The 26,557-nt window shown below is 45.7% G+C and overlaps 1 protein-coding gene across 1 annotated transcript; it reads left to right on the forward strand.

The window, feature by feature from the left end:
• On the forward strand, positions 1 to 26,547 carry ZNF398 (zinc finger protein 398). Its single transcript, XM_060108450.1, has 6 exons — positions 1 to 311; positions 3,471 to 3,866; positions 10,012 to 10,138; positions 10,683 to 10,796; positions 19,160 to 19,273; positions 20,678 to 26,547. The coding sequence occupies exons 1-6, from the start codon at positions 288 to 290 to the stop codon at positions 21,820 to 21,822; spliced, it is 1,920 nt and encodes a 639-aa protein (XP_059964433.1). The 5' UTR covers positions 1 to 287; the 3' UTR covers positions 21,823 to 26,547.
• The last annotated feature ends 10 nt before the right edge of the window (positions 26,548 to 26,557 follow it).

Raw genomic sequence — 26,557 nt, forward strand, 5'->3', positions numbered from 1 at the left:
GTCCCCGGGGTGCGCTCGGTGCCCACAAAGCTCCAGCTGAGGGGCCGCTGCGGGCTGAGCGCGGCTGAGCCTGCCCGCCACCCGATCTCCACCGGCCGGCCGCCCCGCGCCTCTGCCGCGTCCCCGCGCCCCGAGCAGCCGGGTCCGACGGCAGCGCGAGAGCCGGGTCGGGAAGGCAGGGCCGGGCGGGCGCCGCCTACGGAGAGGCCGGGGGTCGGCCTGCGTGGGGCAGCGCGGAGGCGGCGGCAGCGGCGGTGACTCTGGCCCGGGCCGGACAGCGCAGGACCATGGCCGAGGCAGCCCCGGCTCCGGTAAGTGAGCCCGGGAGGGTCGGGGCGCCTCGGACTCTGCGGTCGGACCCGAGGGAAGGGAGGAGGGTGGGGAGCCCGGCCTGTCAGGCTCGGGGCCCCGGAGCGGGGCGCAGCCCGGACGGCCGATCACAAACACCCCCCGGGGTCCCGCCGGCAGGGGAGCGGCCTGGAGGGGGGACTCCGACGCCGAGCGCGGGTCTGGGACAGCTCGCCCTCCCCCATTGTTGGATCCCTGCGCCTGGGTGTGAGGCCCCGGCTCGCCCATCCCGTTTGGAGGTTTCCAGCGGAGAGAGCCTCTTACACCAATGGAAGAGGAATGAGTGAAGCGATCCTCGCCTGGTGCCGGCCCCGCTCCTGCCTGCCGGACGCGGGGCAGTGGGGTTGGCTTGGTTTGGGGTTTTCATCAGCCATTCTCCAGCCCTGGGAGCCGACCCCACAGTCACCCTCGCTGCCGCCTCCGTGAGCCTCGCGCAGCCACGGATGCCGTGGTGACGGCAACACTTAGGTGTGTTGGAGGACCGCCGGAGGACAGGGATCCCCAGTGCCCAGCCCGTGACGATGCCGGACACGCAGGAGGCCCTCCGTCGGGCTTGCAGAGTGAACGACCGGTGCAGATTCGGAGGGCGGGATTACCTTCTGCGTGTTTTATTCATTACGCGGATGTTTACTGCAGGCCTGCCGCGTGCCAAGCCCGCTCCGTCAGTTGCCAAGCCTGCAGAGCTGACCAAGACAGTCGCTGCACACAAGAGCCATGCAGAACCAGCAGGGACTAGTCAAGTAACAGGACCGGAAACGATGCCTTGGATTTGCCAGCTAAGAAGCCTCTGCTCACCCCAAAGAGAGTCATTGTAGTGGATCAGGAGCCAGACTGGCCTACAGAGTAGTGACCCGAAAGTGAGAGGAAGTGGAGGAAAAAGGGAGCAGCAGCAGTGGGGGTGGGGGATCGAGCAGAGGGAATGTCATCTGTGCCCTCAGACCTATTTTTCCCTTTTGGATCTTGTTTTTCAGTATGGTAGAGATGATCATGTGTCTATATGCCAGCCCTGTCCAATAGAAACATAATAGAAGCCACATATATAACCTTAAATTTTCCAGCAGTCATATTTTATTTATTTGTTTGTTTGTTTGTTTGTTTATTCATGCATGCATGCCCAGTGGCCTGCTGAACCCTCGGCAGTGAAAGCGCGGAGGCCTAACCACTGGATGCTAAGGAATTCCCAGTAATCACATTTTAGAGGTAAAGAGAAATAGATGAAATGAACTTTAATGATATGTTCAGTTTAACCCAAGGCTTACAAAATATTTCAGTGTGTAATTAGTATTAAGAAATTATCGATGAAGTTTTACATATTCTCCCCATACTCAGTCTTCAAAACCTGGTGTGTATTTTTCACTCACGGCACATCTCAATGGAAATAAGTGCATCTCAAGTGTTCAGTAGCCACATGTGGCCACCATATTGAACAGTGCAGGTCTGTCCCATGGAGAAGACCCAGGAGAGATTGAAACATCGACCATAAACAAGAGAAAAGATTCGTGTACGTAAAAATGTGGAAGGAGGTGGCATTCCGAGCATAAAGTGGAGAGATTAGTTTTAAATAGGATGAACCTTTTTCCTGAGGGAAGGAGAGAAGGAAGCATGGACTGAGCTACTGATGAGTTTGAAGTGGGAAGGAGGGTGAAGACAAAGAAGAGAAAGAGGAGAACGTTGAGAGAGTTGAGGTCTAATCATTCTAACCCTCTTCTCAAAGTAGGAGGCCGCGTCATCTCCTGAGCGCGAGGGGCCCACAGCGGACAGGAGTCTTCCTGCTCAGCCTGCGCTCCCTGAAGCAGCAACAGCAACATCACCTCGTTTTCAACGCAAACTCCCAGTTTTCCCCCCAGACCCACTGAATCAGTCTTGCATTTTAGCAGGACCTCCAGATGATGCTTATGCTCATCAGTTTGAGAAGCGCTGTACTAAAAGCTGGAGAGGGCCGGGGGCTTGGGGTGGCCACTCTGTGGAATGGGAAGAGGAGCATGGGGCACAGGGCAGTGCTGAGTCCCTGCTGAGCTTAGAGACCACGGGTGTGTGGTGACACCAGTGTACCTGGTTGTGTGACTTCCTTTCGTAGGGCTTACCGGCCTGCTTCCAGGAACAGAGAATGAGAACAATTGAACTGATTCAAAGCTGGAGGTTAGCCGAGCAGGTGGGACAGAAAGGCAGACGAGTGAAGGGGTTGACGTGAGCTGAAATGATCAGCCAGGAAGAAAGCAAAGCCCGGAACAGGCTGGTAAACCAGGAGCAAATGGAACGGTCAGGGGTTCGGTGGGATTGCAGAGCGGGTGAAAGGAGAAAAAGGTAGTGGGAGAGCCGCAGAGACCGGAGGTTGCGGCCAAAGAGCCGGTCATCAAACTCGTAGAGTCAGAAGGCTTTGCGGAGGTCATCCTCGTCCCACCTCCCGTTTGTTGTAGGAGTTTCATTTCCTATACACTCTTTGTTCCAAGGTAGGTTCAGTGAGCGGGGCAGCCTGTTAGGTTCTTGGAAAGATCTAGTTCAGAACTTACTTATATCGGCCAGAGTTCACGTTCCTGAAAATTGCATGTTCGTTCTAGTTCTGCCCTCTGGAGTAACACAGTGTAGGAGTAAACAAGTCTGTCCTGCCTTCTGTTTTATGACCCTCACATATTTGAAAATAGCTGTCAAGCTTTCTCCACACTCAACATTCTCAGCTTATTCAACTACTACTGAATGATATGGTTGTGGCTTGTCAGCAGGGTGATGGATGGGGCCAGAGCCCAAGTCAATAAATAAGGGGTTTATCAGAAGGGCACTGAGCTCACTGAAACCTGGAAAGATCCTGATGCACTTAGAGCTTTTCCAGAGACAGAGGATGCAGCAGCAGTCTGGCCTCTGGGTGACTGGCTCTGTGCCAGGCTGCTTCTTGATCCAGTTTCACCTGTTCACTGTCTTACCTACTCCATCCCTCAACCACCAAAGCCATTCTCTTGGCTTTTGATGTCAATGAGCTCCATAAAGATGAGGCTTATGCAGGCACCACTAATACTGTATTTAGATTCATCTCCGCTGGCCACTTAAGCAGCGCTTAGCTCATTTTAGTTCAGATTAGGGCTCCTTCTAACCCTCAATGTCTCGTCTCCTCTCTTCGCTGCACACAGACTTCTGAATGGGACTCCGAATGCCTTACACCCCTGCAGGCGCTTCCTCTTCCCACACCCGCAGCAGCAAGTGAAGCACACCTGCAGACTGCGGCCATCTCCTTGTGGACAGTGGTGGCGGCCGTGCAGGCTATCGAGAGAAAGGTGGAGGTCCACAGCCGGCGACTCCTGCACCTGGAAGGACGGACGGGGACAGCCGAGAAGAAGCTGGCCAGCTGCGAAAAGACAGTGGCTGACCTCGGGAACCAGCTGGAGGGCAAGTGGGCCGTGCTGGGGACCCTGCTGCAGGAGTACGGGCTGCTGCAGAGGCGGCTGGAGAACTTGGAGAATCTGCTGAGGAACAGGAACTTCTGGATCCTGCGGCTGCCCCCCGGTATTAAAGGAGATATCCCAAAGGTAATACCTCCACTTCTGCGAGCAGAGTGCTACAACTAGACCTTCGACTATTAGTAAGGGGTCGTCTTGGTCAATCAGTTTGGCTGAAGGAATCAAGGAGTTGTTTTGTGTTTTATCTATTTTGGAATCATTCCATGTTCAATTTAGTGATCATGTGAAGTGTCAAACTTCAGATTGGAAAACTCTTCCCAATCCAAAGTTGGCTATCCTGCAGATGGGTTTTTTTCTCTTTTGCTTTCTCCTGCCCATTACCCCCAAGTCACTTTTTTCTTTATTAACCTGTCTGCTACAGTCTTGGTTGGAAACAAAAGTAAGTATTATTTAAATCAGTCAATTTGAATTTGTTGGCAATTCTGGTAAAAAAAAAAAGTTAGGGGGAGGACAGAGGAAGGGATGTGGAGTTAAGTGGTTAATATAAGGTTTGGGGCTGTCTGTGGGTCTAGGATCCACCTGGATCCTGTCCTTCAGCATCCTTTACAGAGTACGCCACAGTGCTAGGGCCCGGCCTTTCTGAAGGGAATAGTCCCTAAAACAACAGGAAATAAACATCATTCTTGAGCTGTGGAAGACAGCCTTGAGGCAGCTAGTTTCCAAACATGCCCGTTTATTTATTCATTCATTCAACAAATACTTCTTGAACACTTAGTATTTGCTTGATATCTACTTCCTGAAGGCACAGCAGTGAACAATTCTTGTAAGCTCCCCTGGAGCTTAAATTTTAGGGGGAAAGATAATATAAACAAACAAAATAAATCCATTTAAGTACTTTGATAAAAATAAAAGTGCTATCTGGTGATTTATTTTTTAGATTGGATGTCACAGAAGGTCTCATAAAGTAGCTAATTTTTAGGCTGAGACTAAATGACAGGAAGGAACCTACTGGGAGAAGATCTGAGGAAGAGCTTTCCAGGTGTAAAGAATACCTGGTGCAATGTCCCAAAGGCACGAACAAACTTGAAACACTGAGGGGAAGGAAAAAGACCAGTTGACTGGTGTGCAGTGAATAAGTGGAGCACGGCTAGAGAAGCAGGGGGCAGCTCATTTAGGGCAGTGTTTTTCAGCCCTAGCTGTACAGGAATCACCTGGGGGGCTTTTAAAATTTTGATGGGCATCACATCTAGAGGTTCTGACTTAACAGGTTCAGGATGGGGCCTAATCATTAATCTTAAACTCCATAGATAATTCTAATATGCAACTGCGGTTGTGAACCACTGACATAGGGCACTGGAGACCGAGGTAAGGAATGTGGACTTTATCTTGGGTGTAATGGGAAGATTGGGGGATTTTTTAGCGGAGGAGTTATATCTGGTCTGTATTTTGAAAGAATCTCTTTGGCCGCTCTGGGCCGAATGGGTCCTGGGGGTAAGAACCGAAGCAGGGAGAAAACAATAAGGCAGCTGTAATAGTAGGAGGGCCGAGGGTGGCTTGAGTGAGGATGGCAGCAGTGGAGATGGAGACAGTGGACAGATTCAGGCTGTTTTGATGGTAAAATTGACGGTAGGACTTACTCATGGGAATTAGGGAATGAGGAATTAGGAACAAGAGCTGTAAATTAACTGTGATAATTTACTGAGCACTCACGGTTGTAAGTGCTTTAGTTACTTTAATGAGACTCCTAGCTTGCCCAAGCTCATGCAGTCAGTAAGTATAAATAATGGAGTTGTACTGTGACCCAGTTGGCTCCAGAGCGTATGCTCTTAACCACGGGCTCTTAGGCTTTTGACTTGAAGGGCTGGATGGATGGTGTTGGCATTTACAGAGGTGGGGATGCTTCAGGGTGGGAAGGAATTAGTTCTCCTTTGGCAGCATTGGTTTGAGACGGCTGGGATACGTTCAGGAGAGATGTTAAGTGATCTTCGAAGCTCAAAGGTGAAAAATATTTGGAAATCACTGACGTACAGGTTGTATTGTTAAGTCATGAGGCCGGAGGTGATTACTTCGGGAGAGAATGTGGAGAAGCAGCAGAAAGAGTCCAAGGACCGAGCGCCATGAGTGGGAGTGGTGGCCAGTGAGTGTGTGGGTCACAGGGTCAAGGGACAGTGGTCGTGTGGGTTAATGTGTTACTGAGTGGGCTAGAAGGATGAGGATGGTGAATGCAACTTGGCAGCACAGCCTCGCTGGGGGCCTTGCAAGAGTTGTTTTAGTGCAGTGGCGGGGATAGAAGACTGGGTGGAGCAGGCTGAAGAGCAAACGGGAAGAGAGGCGATGGAGGCTCCTTTAAGGCTGGCGGGGGAGGGGAACAGAGGTGAGCAGGAGGCGGAGGGGTCAGAGTCAGCATCTTAGAGAGAACCTTCCCCACGGTGTGTTTTGTTTGTGTTATCTGGAGCACCTCCAGAAGTGTTTTGGGGTAATTTAAACTTAGTATTTGCCATAAAGTTACTTACTGTCTTACCTGGATGAATGGATAACATTTAAACTGTCCATCTTAAACTCCAAAGTCATATATAAAATAATGTGATTTCTCTCAAAGATTTCTTCATGAAATTGAAATATATCGAAGATTTACTAGATTGAAACATGGGCCACAAAGAAATTTTGTGTCCTTGATTTGTTGAAAATGCTCTTATCCTGCCCTTACTTTTGAATGCCAAACTCAAAATAATTTTCCCTCAGCATTTTTTTCTTAATTTTAATTTTTTAAATTGTGGTAAAATACATATGACATAAAATTTACCATTTTGTGGGAGAGGGGAAAAAAGAAAAAATATTTACCGTTTTAGCCATTTTAAGTGTACAGTTCAGTGACCTTAAGTACATTCACATTGTTATGCAGCTGTCACCACCAACCATCTTCAGAACTTCTTCATTTTGCAAAACTTTCATGCTGCACCTATAGAACCCCCCCATTCCCCCCTCCCCCAGGCCCTGGCAGCCCCGCTTCTGCTTTCTGTCTCTGTGAATCTGTCTGCTCTAGGTCCTCATCCAGGTAGGGTCATGCAGTATGACATCTGTCCCCATATGACTGGCTTATTTCACTGAGCATGACCTCTCCCAGGTTCATCCATGTTGGAGCAGGTGTCAGAATTTCCTTTTGAAGGCTGAATAATATTCCATTTCTCTCACAATTTTAAAGACGTTGGTCCTTTGTCTCATAACATCAAATGCCATCGATGAAAAGTTTAATAACAAATCAATTCTCATTCGTTTGTAAGAAATCTCTTTGTTTTTTTTTCTCTCTGGAAGATTTTATCTTCTATTGTACTTGGTTTTTCTAAAATTTGTTGAGGATGTGTCTGGGTGTAGGTCTTTTAAAATTTTTGTTGGGCACTCGGTGTGACCTTTCAGTCAGAAGACTGATATGTTTTCCACTCTGGAAAATTTTCTTCTGTGATTCTATTTTTATAATTTTTCATTTCCCCCTTTCACATTTTTTTCTGTTCTCTTTCTGGAATTACTGTTTGACAGATGATGGATTATTGTCTTTGTGTCTTTAACTTTTCCTTCATATTTTTCACCTTTTAAACTAGAGTTCTGTGACGTTTCCTTCCAGTCTTTCTTTTATTTTAACAAGTATATATTTAATTTTCCAGAATATTTATTTTCTCCTTTTTAAAAGCAGCCTGAATTTTTTTTTAATGGATGCAGTATTTACTTGAATGTCTCTGAGAATATGTATTAGAGCTTTTTTTTTTTTTAATTCTCTAGGATTGTTCGTAGTGTGTGTTCATCTTGATGCTGTTAGTTTTACTTTTTCAATATCGAGTAATCCTCGGTTGTTTGTAGGTTAATTAAGAGGTTAATCTGAGGAAGCTGGCGTGTTTTCTCTGCCACCATGTAAGTCTGTTTAACCAAAGGATCTTTCCTTTGCAGGAGAGGCTCTCTCCATAGGTGCCCGATATAGGTGGGCTTCACTTTAAGGTGCTGTGCAAGGAGCAAACAGGCAGTGCGGGGGCCACCCAGAGGCCAGGAGTAAGGTGGTACTCTAAGTTGTCAGCACCGCATTGGGACCAGGTGCTGTCTCCAGGCAGGTTTTTTTGGTTTCTTAAAATATTTAATGGCTGCGTTGGGTCTTCTTTGCTGCGCACGGGCTTTCTCTAGTTGTGGCGAGTGGGGGCTACTCTTCGTTGCGGTGCGCAGGCTTCTCATTGTGGTGGCTTCTCTTGTTGCGGAGCACGGGCTCTAGGCACGTGAGCTTCAGTAGTTGTGGCTCTCGGGCTCAGTAGTTGTGGCTCATGGGCTCTAGAGCACAGGCTCAGTAGTTGTGGCGCACGGGCTTAGTTGCTCCGCGGCATGTGAGATCTTCCCGGACCAGGGCTGGAACCCGTGTCCCCTGCATTGGCAGGTGGATTCCTAACCACTGTGCAACCACGGAAGCCCTCCAGGCGGGTTTTTAAATTTCTTTAGAGTTGAGGTCTGGGTTTCAGCTTTGGGGTAAATGCTGCTTTACCAGGGCTGATGAGGACAAGGCAGGGGGCCCCGCTATTCCAGAGGTAGACCTCCAGACTGCAGTTTATAACCAGTAACCCCTACTCAGCATCTCTGCCAGCTTTGAGCTTGGAATTCTCTGGATTCCTTACTGCAGTCCTTTCCTGTGTGTTGTCAGAGATGCAGCTTCCTCGTACCTTAGACCCCAGCACAGGTGCATCCTCTAGGTCTCAGTGAGAAACTCATCAGAAATTCTGATCTAGTGACGGCCTCTCCTTCTCCTTCTTGGTACTGGTATTTAGTCCCTCCTGCTCTTATTTACTGTCATTTCAATGGAACTCTGGGTGGAAAGGGAAGTACATGTGTGTTTAGTTCACAATCTTGAACCAGAAGCCCATCTCAATCCTTTATTTTTGTCATTATTTTATCACATGTGTTTCTGTTGTAAGCTATCACAAATCTTTTGTGTAGTGAGATTAGATAAAAAATTAACTATTGAGCATCTACATTTGCCTCAGTTGGTTTTAGATGCTGAGCAGGATGTAAAATGAGTAATTTATGGTTCTAGCTCCTAAGGAACAAAATTTATGGTTGGGGAAAAAAAGATGACACAAATGAAGCAATAAGAGAGAAATTAATTGCCTCATAGAATTGTATAGACCTTTGTATTTTAAAGGATATGTTAAGTTTATGAAGATGAGTATCTTTTAATTGAATTTTTTAATTGGGGGAAAAGTATATGTATATATATTAGTTACGTGGAGTCTTTCTTCCTCTCAGATATTTCTTTTCCCATAGCATCCTGTTTTTATTTTATGGGTTAATATCTCTTGAATCTTTATGGGATTACTAATTAAGGTTTTTAAAAAATTCTGTTGCCTAGGTATTTCTATTTTTTCCACAGTTATTTTTTCCCTCCTTTTAGTCTTTCTTGATCATGTGGCAGGATTTCTCTAAATGGTCACTGATACTTAGAAATAAGCTCATATTTAAGAATAAAACTGTTGAAAGCTGTCAGGCAGGAAAAGGAAGAGCTAGCCATTATGACGATGGCAGAAGGAGAAGAGCTTCACACTAGGGGATAGTGCCCACACTTGGGGCCTTCATTCCCCAGGCAACTCTTGTATTTCTTTCCAGAGAAATATATCCATTTGCCTGTGGATAAGCTCCTAGCTTTATACAGAATTGTGCTGGAAGGTGGGAGGATTCTGTTCTGTATATGACCATTTCCTTCATGAAACCTTGACTCCGACTAGGCAGAATCTATCATTGTTCTCTGAATGCACTCTCCAATGTTCCATGCTTAAATGTTTTTCCCATTCACATTAGGCCCGTTTATAACCTACCTGTCTTTTAGGACTGGGCAAAGTCCCATCTTTTCTAGACTCATCCCAACCCCATTATAGCTCTGTTTCCAAAATTTCTTGTCCATGTCATTAATTTGAGTATAGTCATATGCTCCTTTTAGGCAGAAACAATATATTTATAATCTTGGTGCTTAGAATAAGCCTTGTACTTGATGAATATTCACCATATGTAGAGTTCTGTGAATTAAATCCTGCTTTGCATTTGTACCTACCTCTATGAGTGACTGTTTACACTCTCCTAGAACTCATAGCCCTAAAGTTTATCACAGTGAAAACACTGTCAACTCTTGGAGGTTAGATCTGTGTCTTTCAGCATCTCATGTAGGTTTTTTGTAACTCGTAGGCATTTCATAGAGATTTATTGAATGGTTAAATTGCAGTGAGAGAAACTAACCCCAGTGTTGTAATTCCAGGTGCCTGTGACATTTGATGACATCTCCATCTACTTTTCCACTCCAGAGTGGGAAAAATTAGAAGAATGGCAAAAGGAACTTTACAAGAATATCATGAAGGGCAACTACGAGTCTCTCATTTCCATGGGTGAGGCTACGTTGGCACCTTTTGAATGAGGTGATAACAGCTCCAGGAAGTCTCAGAATGGTCCCTGTTCCTCCCGTGTCCTCATTTTCACTCTGTCCTCACGCACTTCTGGTTCCAAGCGAAAGATTTCCCGTTCACCCTTGCTAAATAGGAAATCATGATCTCTCCTTCTGCCAAATCATGGGACAGAGAATGAAGTTCAAGGTTATGGGTTATGGGTGTGCCAGCTGCAGTGGTTTCCATGGTATCCTTCACTTTGAAAGGGCCTTGCCTCTCCTCCTTGAGGCACACTCACTCTTACTCCATGGAAGTAGCAGGCGGTGCCCAAGTAGCACCTGTGCCTTTCCCACACCTCACCTCTCCCCTTACCTGTTTCCTAATAGTGTCCATAGTTGGAGGTGAATGGATGGGGGGAGGTGATCTAGACTCTAAAAGAAATTCCCTGGGCCTGTGGACCTCACAGCCTTCAGTTCAGCTTTTATGGCCATTAGTTGTCATCCTCATTTATCACTTTGTCATACCCTCTTTCCCGTTTTCCTCCTAGATTATGCCATGAATCAACCTGATGTCTTATCTCAGATTCAGCCAGAAGGGGACCATAATACAGAGGACCAGGCAGGGCCAGAGGAAAGTGAGATTCCCACAGATCCCAGTGAAGGTGAGTGAGAGAAGAGAGTATCCACTCCCTGTCTCCCTTTCCTGGTCAGAGATGATGGCTCAGAACTAAGGTAAGCAGGACTTGGGGCTTCTAGAGCCTCTCAGTCCTAAAGCAAGTAGACTGCGAATGGGTCATCAGGCATTTAAATAGAGCTTAGAGATAACCTTGTCCAAGGCATTCGCTCATCAGTACCACACACCTAAGGGCTATTGAGGGAATGTGTGCCCAGCTGTTCAGAAGTGCTAAGGGGCTGGGAGTCTGCCTGGTCCCTCGGGGACGCGCTTAACTGGCAGACCCTGATGGCATCCACCTGGGCAAGGTGGATTTTGCCCAATTTGGGAGCCAGCTATCATTAGTTAACTCTCCCTAGTTTTTTTGGTTGGCAGCTCCTTGATATTGTGTGGGGAAGACTGCTAGTCAAAGTCCAGTTGTAGGGCTTCCCTGGTGGCGCAGTGGTTGAGAGTCCGCCTGCCGATGCAGGGGACGCAGGTTCATGCCCCGGCCCGGGAGGATCCCACATGCCGCGGAGCGGCTGGGCCCGTGAGCCATGGCCTCTGAGCCTGCACGTCCGGAGCCTGTGCTTTGCAACGGGAGAGGCCACAACAATGAGGGGCCCACGTGCTGCAGGAAGAAAAATAAAAATAAAAATAATTGTCTTTAAAAAAAAAAAAGTCCAGTTGTATTATTTCTCTCAAGTCCCACCTCTGTTACCAGAAAAATCTCATGCAATTTTTGTTCTTTGATAGATAGAAAGCTCACAGAAGATTCATCCTCCAGACGTGTCTATTAGATGAACTTCTCTGACAACCCACCCCCGCCCCATACACTGTTATTTTTTCTAACATTTTATTATGAAAATTTTCAAACAATCAGAAAAGTTGAAATAAGTTTACAACGAACACCTAGATACCTATCACCTAGATTCTATCACTAACATTTTACTGTACTTCCCTGTTACATATATATCCATCCCTGCATCCCTCTATCCCGGCATCAATACATCTTATTTTTCATGTATTTCAAAATCAGTGCAGATATCAATACATTTCCCCCTAATTAGTTCAGCATGAATATCATTTACCTAGAGTTCAATATTTGTTTATATTTTTTCTTTTGATGTAAATTTTTAATTTTATTTATTTATTTATGGCTGCGTTGGGTCTTCGTTGCTGTGCGCGGGCTTCCTTTAGTTGCGGCGAGTGGGGGCTACTCTACATCGTGGTGTGCGGGCTTCTCATTGCAGTGGCTTATCTTGTTGTGGCACACGGGCTCTAGAGCGCAGGCTCAGTAGTTGTGGCACACGGGCTTAGTTGCTTTGCAGCATGTGGGATCTTCCCGGACCAGGGCTCGAACCTGTGTGCCCTGCATTGGCAGGCAGATTTTTAACCACTGTGCCACCAGGAAAGTCCCATTCTCTGAGTTTTGAGGAATGTATACATCTGCTACCCACTATTTTTAAGAATGTGTAGGTGATTGTATTTAGGCAGTGTAACAGGTTGAATTTTATTAATCTCTATATCATGGATATAAATAATGAGTCTAAAATCATATCACAAGTAAAGATGGGTTATTTGATTGCAGAAAAATTCATTATTGGAAATGGCTCCTTGGTCACCTTTGTTAGTTACATGGCATAGTCCTCAGTGAGAAAAAATGAGTGTATCATTTTATTGTTTGGGGATGAATGGAAAAGGTATAAATAATTTGGTTTTGAGATTATATATGAAAGTTTGATTTAGCTTCCATCTTGTCAATTTATTTTTACCTTGGTTTTTAAGACTCTGTTTGTGGGGGACATCCTTGGTGGTCCAGTGGTTGAGACTTTTGACTTCCAGTGCAGGGGTGTGGGTTCGATCCCTGGTTGAGGAGCTGAGATCCCACATGCCTCGGGGCCAAAAAACCAAAACATAAAACAGAAGCAATATTGTAACAATTTCAATAAAGACTTTAAAAGTGGTCCACATCAAAAAAAAAATCTTAAAAAAAACCCCTCTATTTGTGGGTAGTCACCCTTTATACTTTAATACATTTTTATTTAGAATTAACAGTGTAAGCATTGCATTTATTTAGTACTCTGGTTTTATTCTTTAGAGTTTTAGCTTGTATTGGTGGTTACCAACCTAAATATTTACCAGAACTTGAGGACAGAAGTCATATAATTTGGACTGATCAATATATAGCCTTTAAAAAATTCATATGTTTCTAACCTTTAGAACCCTTAATATTTTCCCCCCTTTAGGTTTAATTATATTTTATGCCTTTTTATTCATTTAATTCAGGTGTTTTCTTTTGGTTGCTCAAATTGTCAACAAGTGAGAGGACTTTTAAACCATCTCCTGTGTCTCCTGTATCCTTCTAGTACTGCCTCAGGACTCGTTTTCTTAAAAAAATATGTTCCAGGCCGTGTTGGGATTTCCAAGACTTCTCCTAGGCCCAGTAATTTGCTGGGAGGACACACAGGACCCGGCATATAGTTACGCTCAGCGCTGAGATTTATTACAGTAAAAGGACACAAAGCAAAATCAGCAAAGGTTAAAGGCACTCAGGGCAAAGTCTGGAGGGAACCAGGGGCCAGCTTCCAGAGTCCCCTTTCCTTAGAGTCTCATAGGACACACTTAATTCCTCCAGCGATGAGTTGTGACAACACGTGCAGTGTGTTGTCTCCCAGAGGAGCTCTCTGGGGACTCAGCACCCAAGGCTGGTCACGTAGGCACCCTCTGTCTGGCATGTACCAAGATTCCAGACTCCCAGAAGGAAAGTGGATGTTCAACATAAACCACACTGTTTGTACAAACAGCTCAGGCACTCAACATATAGGAAAGTTTGATATCAGCATAGGGAGCTGTTTGCCAGCCAAGCGCCAACCTTGCAAGCAGGCCTTCTAAGGATAGGCAGTCTCAGGACTGCTGTGTTAACAGGAGCCTATTTTAGATTTTCCTTCTCCTACCACATTAAAAATGTCCTGGTTCCTTTCAGTGGAGAATAGTATTAACTGTCTGGTCATCAAGGTGCATAAATGTCCACACGGATGCCAGGTAGATACTAATGCTGGGCCACTTTAGTGACAGAACTAATAAAGTATTTTTTTCGTAGATTATTCTTCACTTTAACCATTTATATCATTTTTAACATCTTGTTATTATAAAAAGAAAGAATCAAAACTTTTCATTTTTGAGCAGGCAGCTTCTCTCTTCTTTAACATCATCATGTTTGCTTAATTTTTTTTTTTTTTTTGGCCGTGCTGCGGGGCCTGCAGGATCTTAGTTCCCTGACCAGGGATCGATCCTGGGCCCCCAGCAATGGAAGCTTGGAGTCCTAACCACTGGACCGCCAGGGTTTGTTTAATTTTGTTTAATTTTAATACACCTTGTAATTTTTGTTTAATTTTGTTTAATTTTAATACACCTTGTAATTTTAATTTTAATACACCTTGTTTTTGTTTAATTTTAATTTTTGTTTAATTTTAGTACACCTTGTAATTTTTATTAGACCAGTGTGTTTACATTAAAATTTTGATGTACTTTTAGAAACAATTTTCTAAAATTATGTTTGGATTTATCCATATTTCTTATAAAATAACACCCATAATTTATTATTGTATTCCATTTTAGAGCTTTAGGAAGAACTATGCATTGTAATTAAATAAAATATGCATAGGTAGACTAGATTTGGGGATAGCAATAGTGCCATGTGGCACCCCATCCTTTTTATGTCCAGATATCTGATGTCCAGATATCCCCATCCCCCCTCCCCTCCCCCCTCCCCCTTGGCAACCACAAGTCTGCTCTCTATGTCTGAGTCTGTTTCTGTTTTCTAGATAGGTCCATTTGTGCCATATTTTAGATTCCACATATAAGTGATATCATATGGTATTTGTCTTTCTCTTTCTGACTTATTTCACTTAGCATGATAATCTCTGGTTGCATACATGTTGCTGCAAATCTCAGCACCAGTTTTTTTTGTTCTTTTAATTTTATTTATTTGTTTATTGGCTGCATTGAGTCTTAGTTGCTGCACATGGGCTTTTCTCTAGTTGCACTGAGTGGGGGCTACTGTTCATTGCGGTGCGCAGGCTTCACATTGTGGTGGCTTCTCTTGTTGTGGAGCACGGGCTCTAGGCACGCGGGCTTCAGTAGTTGTGGCTCACGGGCTCTAGAGCACAGGCTCAGTAGTTGTGGCGCACAGGCTTAGTTGCTCCGCGGCATGTGGGATCTTCCTGGACCAGGGCTCAAACCCACGTTCCCTGCATTGGCGGGCGGATTCTTTTTTTTTTTTTTTTTGCGGTATGCGGGCCTCTCACTGTTGTGGCCTCTCCCGTTGCGGAGCACAGGCTCTGGACGCGCAGGCTCAGTGGCCATGGCTCACAGGCCTAGCCGCTCCGCGGCATGTGGGATCCTCCTGGACCGGGGCACGAACCCGTGTCCCCTGCATCGGCAGGCAGACTCTCAACCACTGCACCACCAGGGAAGCCCTGCAGGTGGATTCTTAACCACTGTGCCACCAGGGAAGTCCCTCAGCACTTGTTTTAACTCATTTAGTTCATAATACCTTTGTATACATCCCAGAACCTCAAGGTTCCAGCTCCTTTTCAGACAGCCTGGGGCCTTACCTTTTTAAAACATATGCACACACACATACAATAAGATTTCCTCATAGCTAAAATAACATTCAACCAGTGTAGATATTAAAATTTTATATTTTCTTGGGATCAGCCTTTCTATTTGAACTACCCCTCAAACCTAAAACCTCAGCATTTATCGACTTCCTCTTACCTGATCACTATTTTCAGTTTCTCTCTCTTCTCTGGCTTTCTCCAAAGCCTGCTGCTTGCAGGAACCAATGATTTTACTTTCATCTGTGTCTCTTTACGTATCCACTGTTGGGATTCCTCAGGCCTGTGCAGGTGTCCTCTGAGTGCTATTGTGGTGACTGGGCCAGTAGCTGCCCTACCGTCACCAGGCAGGTGACTGCATGAGGCCCCTTAGTATTCCAGTGCTCCTGCTCCTTTTACTTCACTTCCCAAAGGCCCTCAGTTACGCACTCCCACCACTCCCACCAAGTGTAGTCGACACAGCCATATTACACGCGTTCAGTTACAACAGTGCTAAGACCCAGTTCTTTGATAAAATAAATATTTACTTAGTTTTACTGATCTGGTAAGTTAAATGACCAGAGGAACTTTAGCATCATTATTCAAAAAGAAGGGTTACCTTCCTGGGGTTCCCCAAGTTCAGTGAAGACATACTGAGCCAGTGGCTGTAATAACAATAGCCACTCGCATTTCTGGAGAACTGGCTTGTTCTTTTAGTCCTCCATAGCTTTTATGGTTGGCTGCTGACTAATATTGTAACAAAAGATTGGAAAGAATCCAAATGCCTATCAGTAGGAGACTCTTGAATAAACCACGGTACAGCTACAAAAAGGAATGAGAAAGATCTCTGTATACTGCTACAGACAGATGTCCAGAATATATTGTTAAGTAAAACATGAAGGTACAGAACAGTTTGTGTCATATACCTCATGAAGAGGGAAAATACAAAGATGTATACATGTTTGCTTATATTTTTCCAAGAAACAATGGAAGATTGAAACAAAAACCAATGAGAATGGCTGCCTACACAGGGAGGGAGAGATTAGAGATGGAAGCTAGACCTCTCTGAATGTACCTTATTTTATAGTTTTGATTTTGGAGCTTTGTAAATATTTTACATAAAAAAATAAAATAAAAATCAAGCACACACTGAAATAACTAAACTGTATACTACAAAAAAAATCTTAAATTGAGTCCATATTTTTGTTAATAATATTGGTATTATTTTGAAATGTACATTCAGATAAAGCAAAGATTATGGTGTCATTAGGAACCAAGATTCTCAGGATAAGAGGGAAAAGACACAAGCATAAAATCAAAGGATTTAATTAAAACCCTGTAATCTTAAATATGAATCATAAATATTAATATAAACTCATGACACTTTCCTTTTTCTAAAAGGTATGTATTTGATAGCTTTGTCCATTGAAAAGACCTAGAAGCAGTGACAACCTACTAGCAGTTAGCATCCTTATCATCCAGATTGTTGTCTCTAAATTCCGTTTCTCAGAGAGATTATTGATTGTGTGCTTGGAGCAGGAAATGTACAAGATGAACCTGGTCTAATTTGTCATACCAGAAATAAAGAAAACTAGATGTTTGATGATGTGAAAAGATACAAAAATGATCTGAAGGGGCTCCCGCTGGCCAAAAAAGGGACAATTTGAGCGTTAAAAAGAATAATGACTTGAACTTATTTACAAAACGGAAATAGACTCACGGACAAACTTAAGGTTACCAAAGGGGATAGCGGGGGGAGAGGAGGAGGAGGAGATAAATTAGGAGTTTGGGATTAACATATACACACTACTATATATAAAATAGATAAACAACAAGGACCTACTGTATAGCACAGGGAACTGTATTCAGTAATAACTATAATGGAAAACAATCTGAAAATATATACATGTATATATATAACTGAATCACTTTGCTGTACACCTGAAACAAACACAACATTGAAAATTAATTATACTTCAATTTAAAAAATGGTTAAAAAAATAATGACTGCAATGGATTGAAACTCATCCAGTGTATAGCATTCTATGAGTTCATAGTGATAAACTAAAGAAAGAGTCAAAACTACTTGAGTCACATTTGGAGGTTCTAGAGCACTAACTCATTATTCAGAAAATTGACGAATGAAGCAATTAAGCATTTTAAAAGTCTCATATTTTTGATGAGTAGACAGTTCATCCTTTGGATGTCTGTTAAAAGATCCACTTCCTTACACTCAGTCTCTCACTGCCTGTTTATATATGTGTGTGTTTATAAAATCTTGGAGAAAAAAGATAAGGTTGGATTATGGTTAATACACTTCAGCCTTGTAGCTCAAAGTAGGAAGTTGGAAGGACAACTGCCACGTGTGCAAAAACCTGTATTTTTCCGTCTGTCTACATAACCTGACAGTCTTTTGGGCCTTAGTCTTGTCCAACCTCTTATTTCTCCTTTGGGTACGACTTTAGATTTCAGTGGTCTCTAACTGATTTGAAAGGCATTGAGCAAAACACTGAGTTCTAAAAAAACCAAAAAACAAAACACTGAGTTCTGTTCATTTGCTAGGAATAAAACCATAACCTTCGTATAAGGCTTTTTTCATAAATAATATAGAGAGCTTGAATTTACTCTCTGGACCCTGTCAGCATGCCAGCTTGTCCTTTTAGGCCAAAAAAGGCTATATAGACCTCGGCTGGAATAGCAAGCACAGCTGTTTCTGTACTGACCAAATGAGGCATGTTATGTGCAAAGCCTTTAGAGGCTGTTCTTTTTTCTTTCCAAAAGAATCCCCAAGGCCTGAGGGACTTGCAAATACTATTCTCCCCACTCCCAGTGTTCAGGAAACAATAACCTGTATCATTAATAAGCAGAAGTAATATGATCTCTTGGAAAGAACCCAGAATTGGGAACCTGAAAAATGTTTCTGAGCAGTCAGATCTGTGCTTAAACCTAACTTTGTAATTCTGGAAATTTTTTTTTTTTAAAGGATCAATTTTATTTATTTATTTTTGGTTGTGTTGGGTCTTCGTTGCTGTGCACGGGCTTTCTCTAGTTGCGTCAAGCGGGGGCTACTCTTTGTTGCGGCACACAGGCTTCTCATCATGATGGCTTTTCTTGTTGTGGAGCACGGGCTGTAGGTGCATGGGCTTCAGTAGTTGTGGCTCATGGGCTCTAGAGCGCAGGCTCAGCAGTTGTGGCGCCACCAGGGAAGTCCCTGTATTTGTTTTCAAATTAACGTTTTTTTAAAGTTTTCGGTTCATCTTTTTTTTTTTTTTTTTGGCGTATTTTAAAGCAAATCTTTGATAATATAGGTTTTCACTGTAAATACTTCCTTACTGGCAATTTACTTAACCTCTGAGGGCCCCCCCTGCTTACATGGAGAAAATATTCCCTGCTTCATTATTTCATAAAAAAGCTGTGAGAGAAAAGGTGAAAATACTTTGAAAGTAAGTGTGCTAATGAAATGAAAGGTACAATTGAATCTAGATTATTTCAGAGTGTCATCTCTAATATAAAAATTTTGATTTGTTTTGAAATGGGCTCACCGAAAATAGTGAATCAAGGTGAGTCTATCATGTAAAGATTCATAAATTTGGTTTCATTTTGAACTGGTTCTCTAAATGTTATATGCATTTTTTAAAAGGCTAGTTTCATTTTGTTGTTATAGTTGATTAGAGATAAATATTTGAGCAAAATGTAATATTCAGCAAACCAACATGATTATTTCCACTTTCTGAGTCAAGCCCTGAAGGCCATTCTCTTCCCCCACAAACAGAGCCTGGCATTTCAACATCGGATATTCTGTCTTGGATTAAACAAGAGGAAGAGACCCAGGTCGGCACCCCACAAGAACCCAAGGAGAGTGACATGTGCAAAAGCACCTATGCCGGTGAGTACTGAGCCGCCCAGACCCAGCTTATGCCAGGACCACTGAGAAGAAACGACAGAGGAAGTGGGGTTGTGGATGCAAGGAAGTGGGTGAGGAATGAGGAAAAGGGGAAAAAAGGCATGTTCAAGTACGTTAGAAATGAAACGGAAATGAAACCAAGATAGATTTTAAGTGAGAAAACATACTCTTAAGTGTAAAGACAAATTAGAATTGTCCGAGGAAGAAAAACAAGTGCATACAGATGCACCAGAAGTATGAGGATGGGGAAGGACAGGACATTTGAAGAGCATATGCAGGAAGGCCAGAACAAAGCTAGGGGGCGGGAGGGACAAGCAGTGGAGACGGCAGTGTCTTGGGAGAGGCGCAAATGGGAATGTTAATGAAGGGGTCTCCCTCAGGAAGAACAGTGACATGAGAAGAAACACGCGTCTTCTAAGACATTTAGCACCATCTCTATTTTGCCATCTGAACCAGAAGAGAATCTCAAGGTCAGAAGAGACATGATCGTTTATGCAACTTAATGCGACCTGTTTAACTTCTATGCTCTGTGCTTAGACCCTGGGGGAAGAAAAAAAAAGACAGTTTCTGCTCTTCAAGAAGTTTATATTGGGGACACACATATCAGTACTAGGCATGCCTGTTATTAAATGTCAAGGGTGAGTGGGATGGATGACTTATATGCAAGAAATAACAAGTTCGGAGAACATCACATCAGTTTTAGTTTAGGTATTTAGATAAGGCCTAAAGAAGGATGCGAAGGGCCTTCCGTGGCGGTCCAGTGGTTAGGACTCTGCGCTTGCACTGCAGGGGGCTTGGGTTCCACCCCTGGTCGGGGAACTGAGATCCCCGCAAGCCAGGATGTGAAGCTAGAATTGGCCTTAGAAAATTGGTACTGTGTGGTTGGGTATAACCTGGGAAGATGGGAAGAGAGGAGATGCATTCTACAAAAGGGAGGGCGGAATGATCAAAGACGTATGAGCAGAAACGTGTACTTTACCTTCCAGGAAAGTAAGGAGACAGCTAACTATAGTGAAGGACTTACCTGGCAGAATACAAAGGAACAAGGTTAGATAAATACATGGTTTCAGGCCTAATCACAATAGGCAACAGAGAACATTTCAGAGCTTGTGAGCAGAGGTGAATCCTAACAAAAGTAATGCTGGGAAGATTGATGCCAGGGTTCTTCCTGTCCAAACGGGGAGCGCTGAAGAGGTTCAGTAGTAAATTCTCTGACAATTGGCCTCAGGGACTACAGACGCCCTGGTTATTATCTCAGCCCTCCACTGACTTCCTTATCTGGGCCAATGAGGAGCTCAGAGCAGCCTGTCAGAGCTGGGCAGGGACACAGGAGAGTTGCTGGGACACCTGTTGTTGACAGGTGTGACTCTGAGTCCTTTCTTTCAGACGAAGAGCTTGTCATCAAAGCTGAAGGCCTCGCCAGAGCCTCCCTGTGCCCCGAGGTGCCCGTCACCTTCTCTTCTCCACCAGCACCAGCTAAGGATACGTTTCCGGACGTGGCCTTCAAAAGCCCGCAGTCTGCGCCCATGGCGCCGTTTGGACGTCCAGCCACCGACCTGGCCGAAGCCTCTGAGGGACAAGTGACTTTCACTCAGCTGGGCAGCTACCCCCTCCCGCCTCCGGCCGGGGAGCAGGTGTTCTCGTGCCACCACTGCGGCAAGAGCCTCAGCCAAGACATGCTGCTGACCCACCAGTGCGGCCCCGCGGGGGAGCGCCCGGCCCCCTGTGCCCAGTGCCCCAGGCACTTTCCCCCGCACGCCGACCGCGGCCCCCAGCCTACCGCCAGCGAGACGCCACCCACCTGCCCGCACTGCGCCAGGACTTTCACTCACCCATCCAGACTCACCTACCACCTTCGGGTCCACAACAGCACCGAACGCCCCTTCCCCTGCCCCGACTGCCCCAAGCGCTTCGCCGACCAGGCGCGCCTGGCCAGCCACCGGCGAGCCCACGCCAGCGAGCGGCCCTTCCGGTGCGCGCAGTGCGGCCGGAGCTTCAGCCTGAAGATCAGCCTGCTGCTCCACCAGCGGGGCCACGCGCAGGAGCGGCCCTTCTCCTGCCCTCAGTGTGGCATCGACTTCAACGGCCACTCGGCCCTGATCCGCCACCAGATGATCCACACGGGCGAGCGGCCGTACCCCTGCCCTGACTGCAGCAAGAGCTTCATGCGCAAGGAGCACCTGCTCAACCACCGGCGGCTGCACACGGGCGAGCGGCCCTTCAGCTGTGCGCACTGCGGCAAGAGCTTCATCCGCAAGCACCACCTCATGAAGCACCAGCGCATCCACACGGGCGAGCGGCCCTACCCCTGCGCCGAGTGCGGCAGGAGCTTCCGCTACAAGCAGACGCTCAAGGACCACCTGCGCTCGGGCCACGGTGGCGGCTGTGGTGGGCACAGTGACCCCTCTGGACAGCCGCCGGACCCCCCGGGCCCCCTCCTAACTGGGCTCGAAACCGCTGGCCTGGGCGTTAACACCGAAGGTCTAGAGGCCAATCAGTGGTATGGGGAAGGGACTGGAGGCGGGGTTTAGTAAATCTCCTTTCAGGGTTAGCCGTGCTGGCAGCGGGGCAAGAGGCAAGCCCAGAAGCCCCTGCACCCCGCTAACCCGGTGGTAATGCCTGCCTGGCACGTCAGTGAATTTGGGGCCCTGTGCACTTGACTAGAGCCGTGCTTGAGTTTCGACACTTCACAAGAGCAGCACATTGTGAAACCCAGGAAGACCTGGAAGAGAGCCCAGCTTCCCCATCTTTTCAAAATACATTACCTAAGCAGAAGTTAGAAGAATGTTGCCGAGAGGTTGGGAAGCAAGATTCGGCCTCTGGTGATCCATCACAGGGTAATTCGGCCTCTGGTGATGCATCACTAGGTAGAGTCAGGTGCGTGGAAGAGCCTCCAAGGCTTGAAGCCCATCCTGCGGCAGAGAATGTTTAACTGAGCCTTTCATCACCTCCTTGATGGTAGGATGGTTCTGGAAGAAAGTGCCCAAGCCTGGGCACCACCCCTGTTCCTCCCAGACAGTGGCTCCAGTTGGCTCACATGCTTGGGTACTGTCTCTCCCGAAATGATGACTCAAGACTGCCTTCCTAGGTCTCCTAGATTAATTCTTCTAATATATTTTGTTTAATACTGGATGAGCAAAAAATCTGACTTTAAAACCTTCTTAAGGAGAACAGTTCTTTCACTAGCTTAATTTGAAGCATTCAGGCTTTTACTGCCATTTAAACTGCTAGAAACTTTTGCCGGGGTCCTGGTTAAAAATTTGGGAGCAGGATTCTCAGCCCCAGCTTTAAAAGCTAGAGATCCCCGAGAAGTGACAGAAGAGCCTAGAGTTTGTGCCTGAACCATGTTTCTTAAGAGTCACTTAGGTCATATTCTTCCTTATTGTTTCCAAGCAAGTAAGCTGGCTTTTCCATTCCCGGTGTCTGATATTCTGACAGTCATCAGCAGAAAAGGTCACAGCACTTTCCAGAAGCATTACAGAGTTTTGGAAAGTGCCAATGGCCTGTCACCTTTCACTTCCTCGGTAGTGAGATGATAGTTACAGTGCCGCTTTGTTGAGCCAGCAGGGTGTCTGTTCACCACCCCCCGCCCCCCGGCGATGGGCAGGTGGAGGGACTTCATAGGCCCCTGAGTGCTGAGCACCAGGCGTGGATGAGGACAGCCTCTTCCTGCTGGCTTTGCTTCTGGGGACCTTGGCTACCGTGTGTTCTTTTGTCAGGGTCAGTCAGTGACCTGGAAGCATCTGAGCCTGGTCCCATTCCCAAGTGGCTTTGCAGTTGGGCCACTTTCCCTTTACAGATCTCAGATTTTCATCTGCAAAATGAGGCTGGTGAAAGGAAAAAAAAGTGAACCTTTAGAATTAAAAAAACCCTTTTTTTGTACATTCCTTCTCCTGCCAAAATCCTATCTCTATCTCTGGCTTTTATCCAGGCAAAGCAAAATAAGACAGCAAAATCAAAGCAGCGACATTCTTGCTGAAACTTGACTGAAATCAGTTTGATTTGTTGTTTTACTCTTGCTTGGAGACTGAGGTAGAAGACAGAGAATGCAGAAGTCCTAAGTCTTGGGCAGAAAAGTTGTTTGTACCTGTACTCTCCCGTTTCCCCTGAATCTTCCTGAGATGGCTGTGACAGGGTCTGAGAGTATTTAGACAAGACACTTTCTTGATGAAATGATAAGGGAAGGACCCATTTTTTCCCTTATCACCCAGCCCAAACCTCACCCTGCCTAGTTATGTGTAACTACACTAGGAAAAAAGTGTCATCCCAGCTAGCTTTGCTCCTGGGAATGCTCTGTCCGAACATGCTGCTCTTTAGGATAATCACATTTATAGAACATCTGTGACATTCTCAACACCAAGCATCATGGGAGGCCTAAGAAATGTGTACGAGACCTATTCCACTGTCATAACTTATAGTCTAAAGGCAAGGGTATGGGACAAACCGAGAGAGATGATAAACAGAACCCTGGCATATGGGATTAAGAGTTTTCTAGCTAGAATCTGGACCCATACCATGGAAAATTGGGGGGGAGGTTCTGGGGATCCCAAAACCAGGGTTCCAGCTTTACCGGTGACCCACTAGGAACCTGAGTGTGAGATCCAGCTCTGGTTTGCATCCTGATCTTCCTAATGAAAAGGAAGAAGAGTCAGATCTTTATGTGGTGAGGTCCCTTTTCTGAACAGATGGATTTGAGCATTTGCCAGGGTTTGCTGGAGAAGGCACTCCTACACTAGGTGTGATGATGGATGAGATGGAAATTCCTTTTTACTCAGAGGTTTACTGAGGACACAGAGCTTGTTAATGAAAGAGACCCGTGGATTAACATGCTGCAGATAGGTCCCACGGTCCCTTCTGCAAGGAACTGTAGCCAGCGGGGGCCCACACTTTGGCAAGAAGTGAACAGAGTTCAAATACCAGTGAGGCAAGAGCCGTGAAGCTGAATGAAAGGGAATGGGCAGCATCATGCCAGAAAGATGGAAGTAGATGTCACCCAGTCCTCAGCCCTTGAACAAACTTGGGGTTCAGCTATTGTACATTCTGGTCCCCTTTCCCTCCACCAGTCCTCTACCAGGTAGAACTCCAGGCCAGCTCTTAATTCAAGTTTGTTTGCTTAAGATTCAAAAGTGGATAAGTAAAATAGACCAGTGGAAAAGATAAGTCCAACAGAGAGGTTCCAGTGGGTGGAGAAACGTGGTCCATCAAGGGCTCCTGAGACAAACCATACACTTAACAGTAACTGAGGATTGGTCTTCCTGACCAGACACAGTGGGAAAGAGGAAAACCTAGAAATGTGCTCTTCATCAGTCTGCCCGCTGGGCTGGGAAGTCTGTACTATCCCATAAATAGGCACCATCTCCTTGGAGTGGATCCAGCTGTTGACTGTAACCAGATTCACTCTTTGCTTACTAGATTTTTCATTATCACCGTAAGATGAACCTCTGGCTCAGCCACAGATGTGAACATAAATGGAGTTGATTGTCCAGAAAGTGAAAGAAGACCCTGATCTTTTCTGCTGGATATTTGTTACTGGAACATCGTGGCTGGGCTCTAGCTACTTTACATAACTTCCCAGCAGTGCTTTACATAACTTCCCTCATCATTAGTAATAGTCTGCGGACTTTCTGTTGGGGGACTCTGCTGGGCTTCTTTTTGGAGCATTTTTAAATATTTGGGTGTCCATGCCTATCTCAACCAGGACCAGGCCTTATGGCTTACTAGGGAGTAATAAACGTTCACTGTCTCAGTTGGCAACGGTCTTGTTGATAAAAGAGGGCCCGACTTCCTTTATCTGTTCATTCCGAATGGGATGGAGAACCCAAATTTCTGCTCAGATTTCCTCTGGAGGAGGGGCAGGGCATGCTGTCCCACAGCCACATCCCACATTGTAGCGTCTTAGACGATAAAAAGCATCCTCCTCGGCTATCTGAGGGCTGCTGAGGAGCGATGAGGAAAAGCAAGTCTCCCCGAAAGGTTCTCACAGACCAGGGACTCTTATCATCAGAGATATGTTCTTTCTGTGTGCTCGGTGGACACCTTTGACCCTGTTCCCTTCACTCGAAAAAGGAAGCAGTCTTCTCGCAGGGTTTTACACAGAGGACATTCTTTGACTTGGGAAGTGTCAGGCTCTTACAAGCAAAAGATCCTCAAGTTAGGGCAAACTGGTGGGAGATGGGAGTAGGGAGTGCTTGGGCGTTGTAAGGACATGTTATGTGGGTTAGTACAGCTTAATGGCTTAAAGCAGGGACTAGATTCAGACCTAGATTCAAGTCCTGACATCATAAGAAGTAACATAACATATTATTTAGCCATCCTGAGCCTAGTTTCCTTATCTGTAGAATAGAATGGTGCTATGTCTCGGAGGTGTCAGGGTTTGGGGGGAAACTGTGAAAGTGCTTAGCACAGAGCCTGGCACACAGAGGTGTCGGGGAAGCCATCAGGAAAGGTGCAGGCCCAACCAGAGAGGGGAGTGCAGAGAACTGAGGTCGCTCTGCAAAAGCACGTGATTGCTTGATGACGCAGCTTTTGCCTTCCATCTTTTGCTTCCATTTAGCCTGTTCGTTTACTCTGTCTTTTCTGTATCTCCTGGCTCCCAAAAGTTTGTGTGTGCCATGACACCAGGTGGTTCTGATCCTCTTGACTTTTCTTAGTTCACGTTCTAACATGTGGAATCTGGCCCAGCTCCTCTTTCTATACCAGGCTGCAGAAGTCTCCATCCAACCCTTGGACTGGCTGCCCTTGGGTTACAGGCTCATCTTGGTTCAGTCAGCTGCAGTAGGGAGGGAAGGTCCCAGATCCCAGGATCTGTGGGCCTGGTAGACTGACTTGGAATGGGCAAACGGTGGCACAGGGGGGCATTTCTAGTACTGCGAGGAGAGGAAAGGCTGTTTCACCTGTATCAAGCTTCCTTGAAAGGCTTCTACTTCATCAGCACATCCTAGACCAGAGCTCACGGCCCCCGCGTAAAGGACCTGGAAGGCGCTCTTTCTGTATCTTGCAAAAGAAGTAATTTGTTACTTTGTAGGGTGTTATTCCTCCTTTCTGTCCCAGCTCCACTTTCTTTTTAAATATGTAACTCTGGCCATAATTCTATTTATACATACATACACAGTGACTTCTGTCAGCTTGGTCAAATTGCCTCTTCAAAACAAAACATAATTCCACCCCTTAAGACCAACTGCCCACTGAAGAATGCAGAGAGGTACAGTCAAATCAGAGAGGCCTCAAAAGTACTGCGCTGCAACGCTCTTAAAACTGCCAGGTTAC

This window comes from Mesoplodon densirostris, chromosome 9 (genome assembly GCF_025265405.1).
Source record: "Mesoplodon densirostris isolate mMesDen1 chromosome 9, mMesDen1 primary haplotype, whole genome shotgun sequence".
NCBI lineage: Eukaryota > Metazoa > Chordata > Mammalia > Artiodactyla > Ziphiidae > Mesoplodon > Mesoplodon densirostris.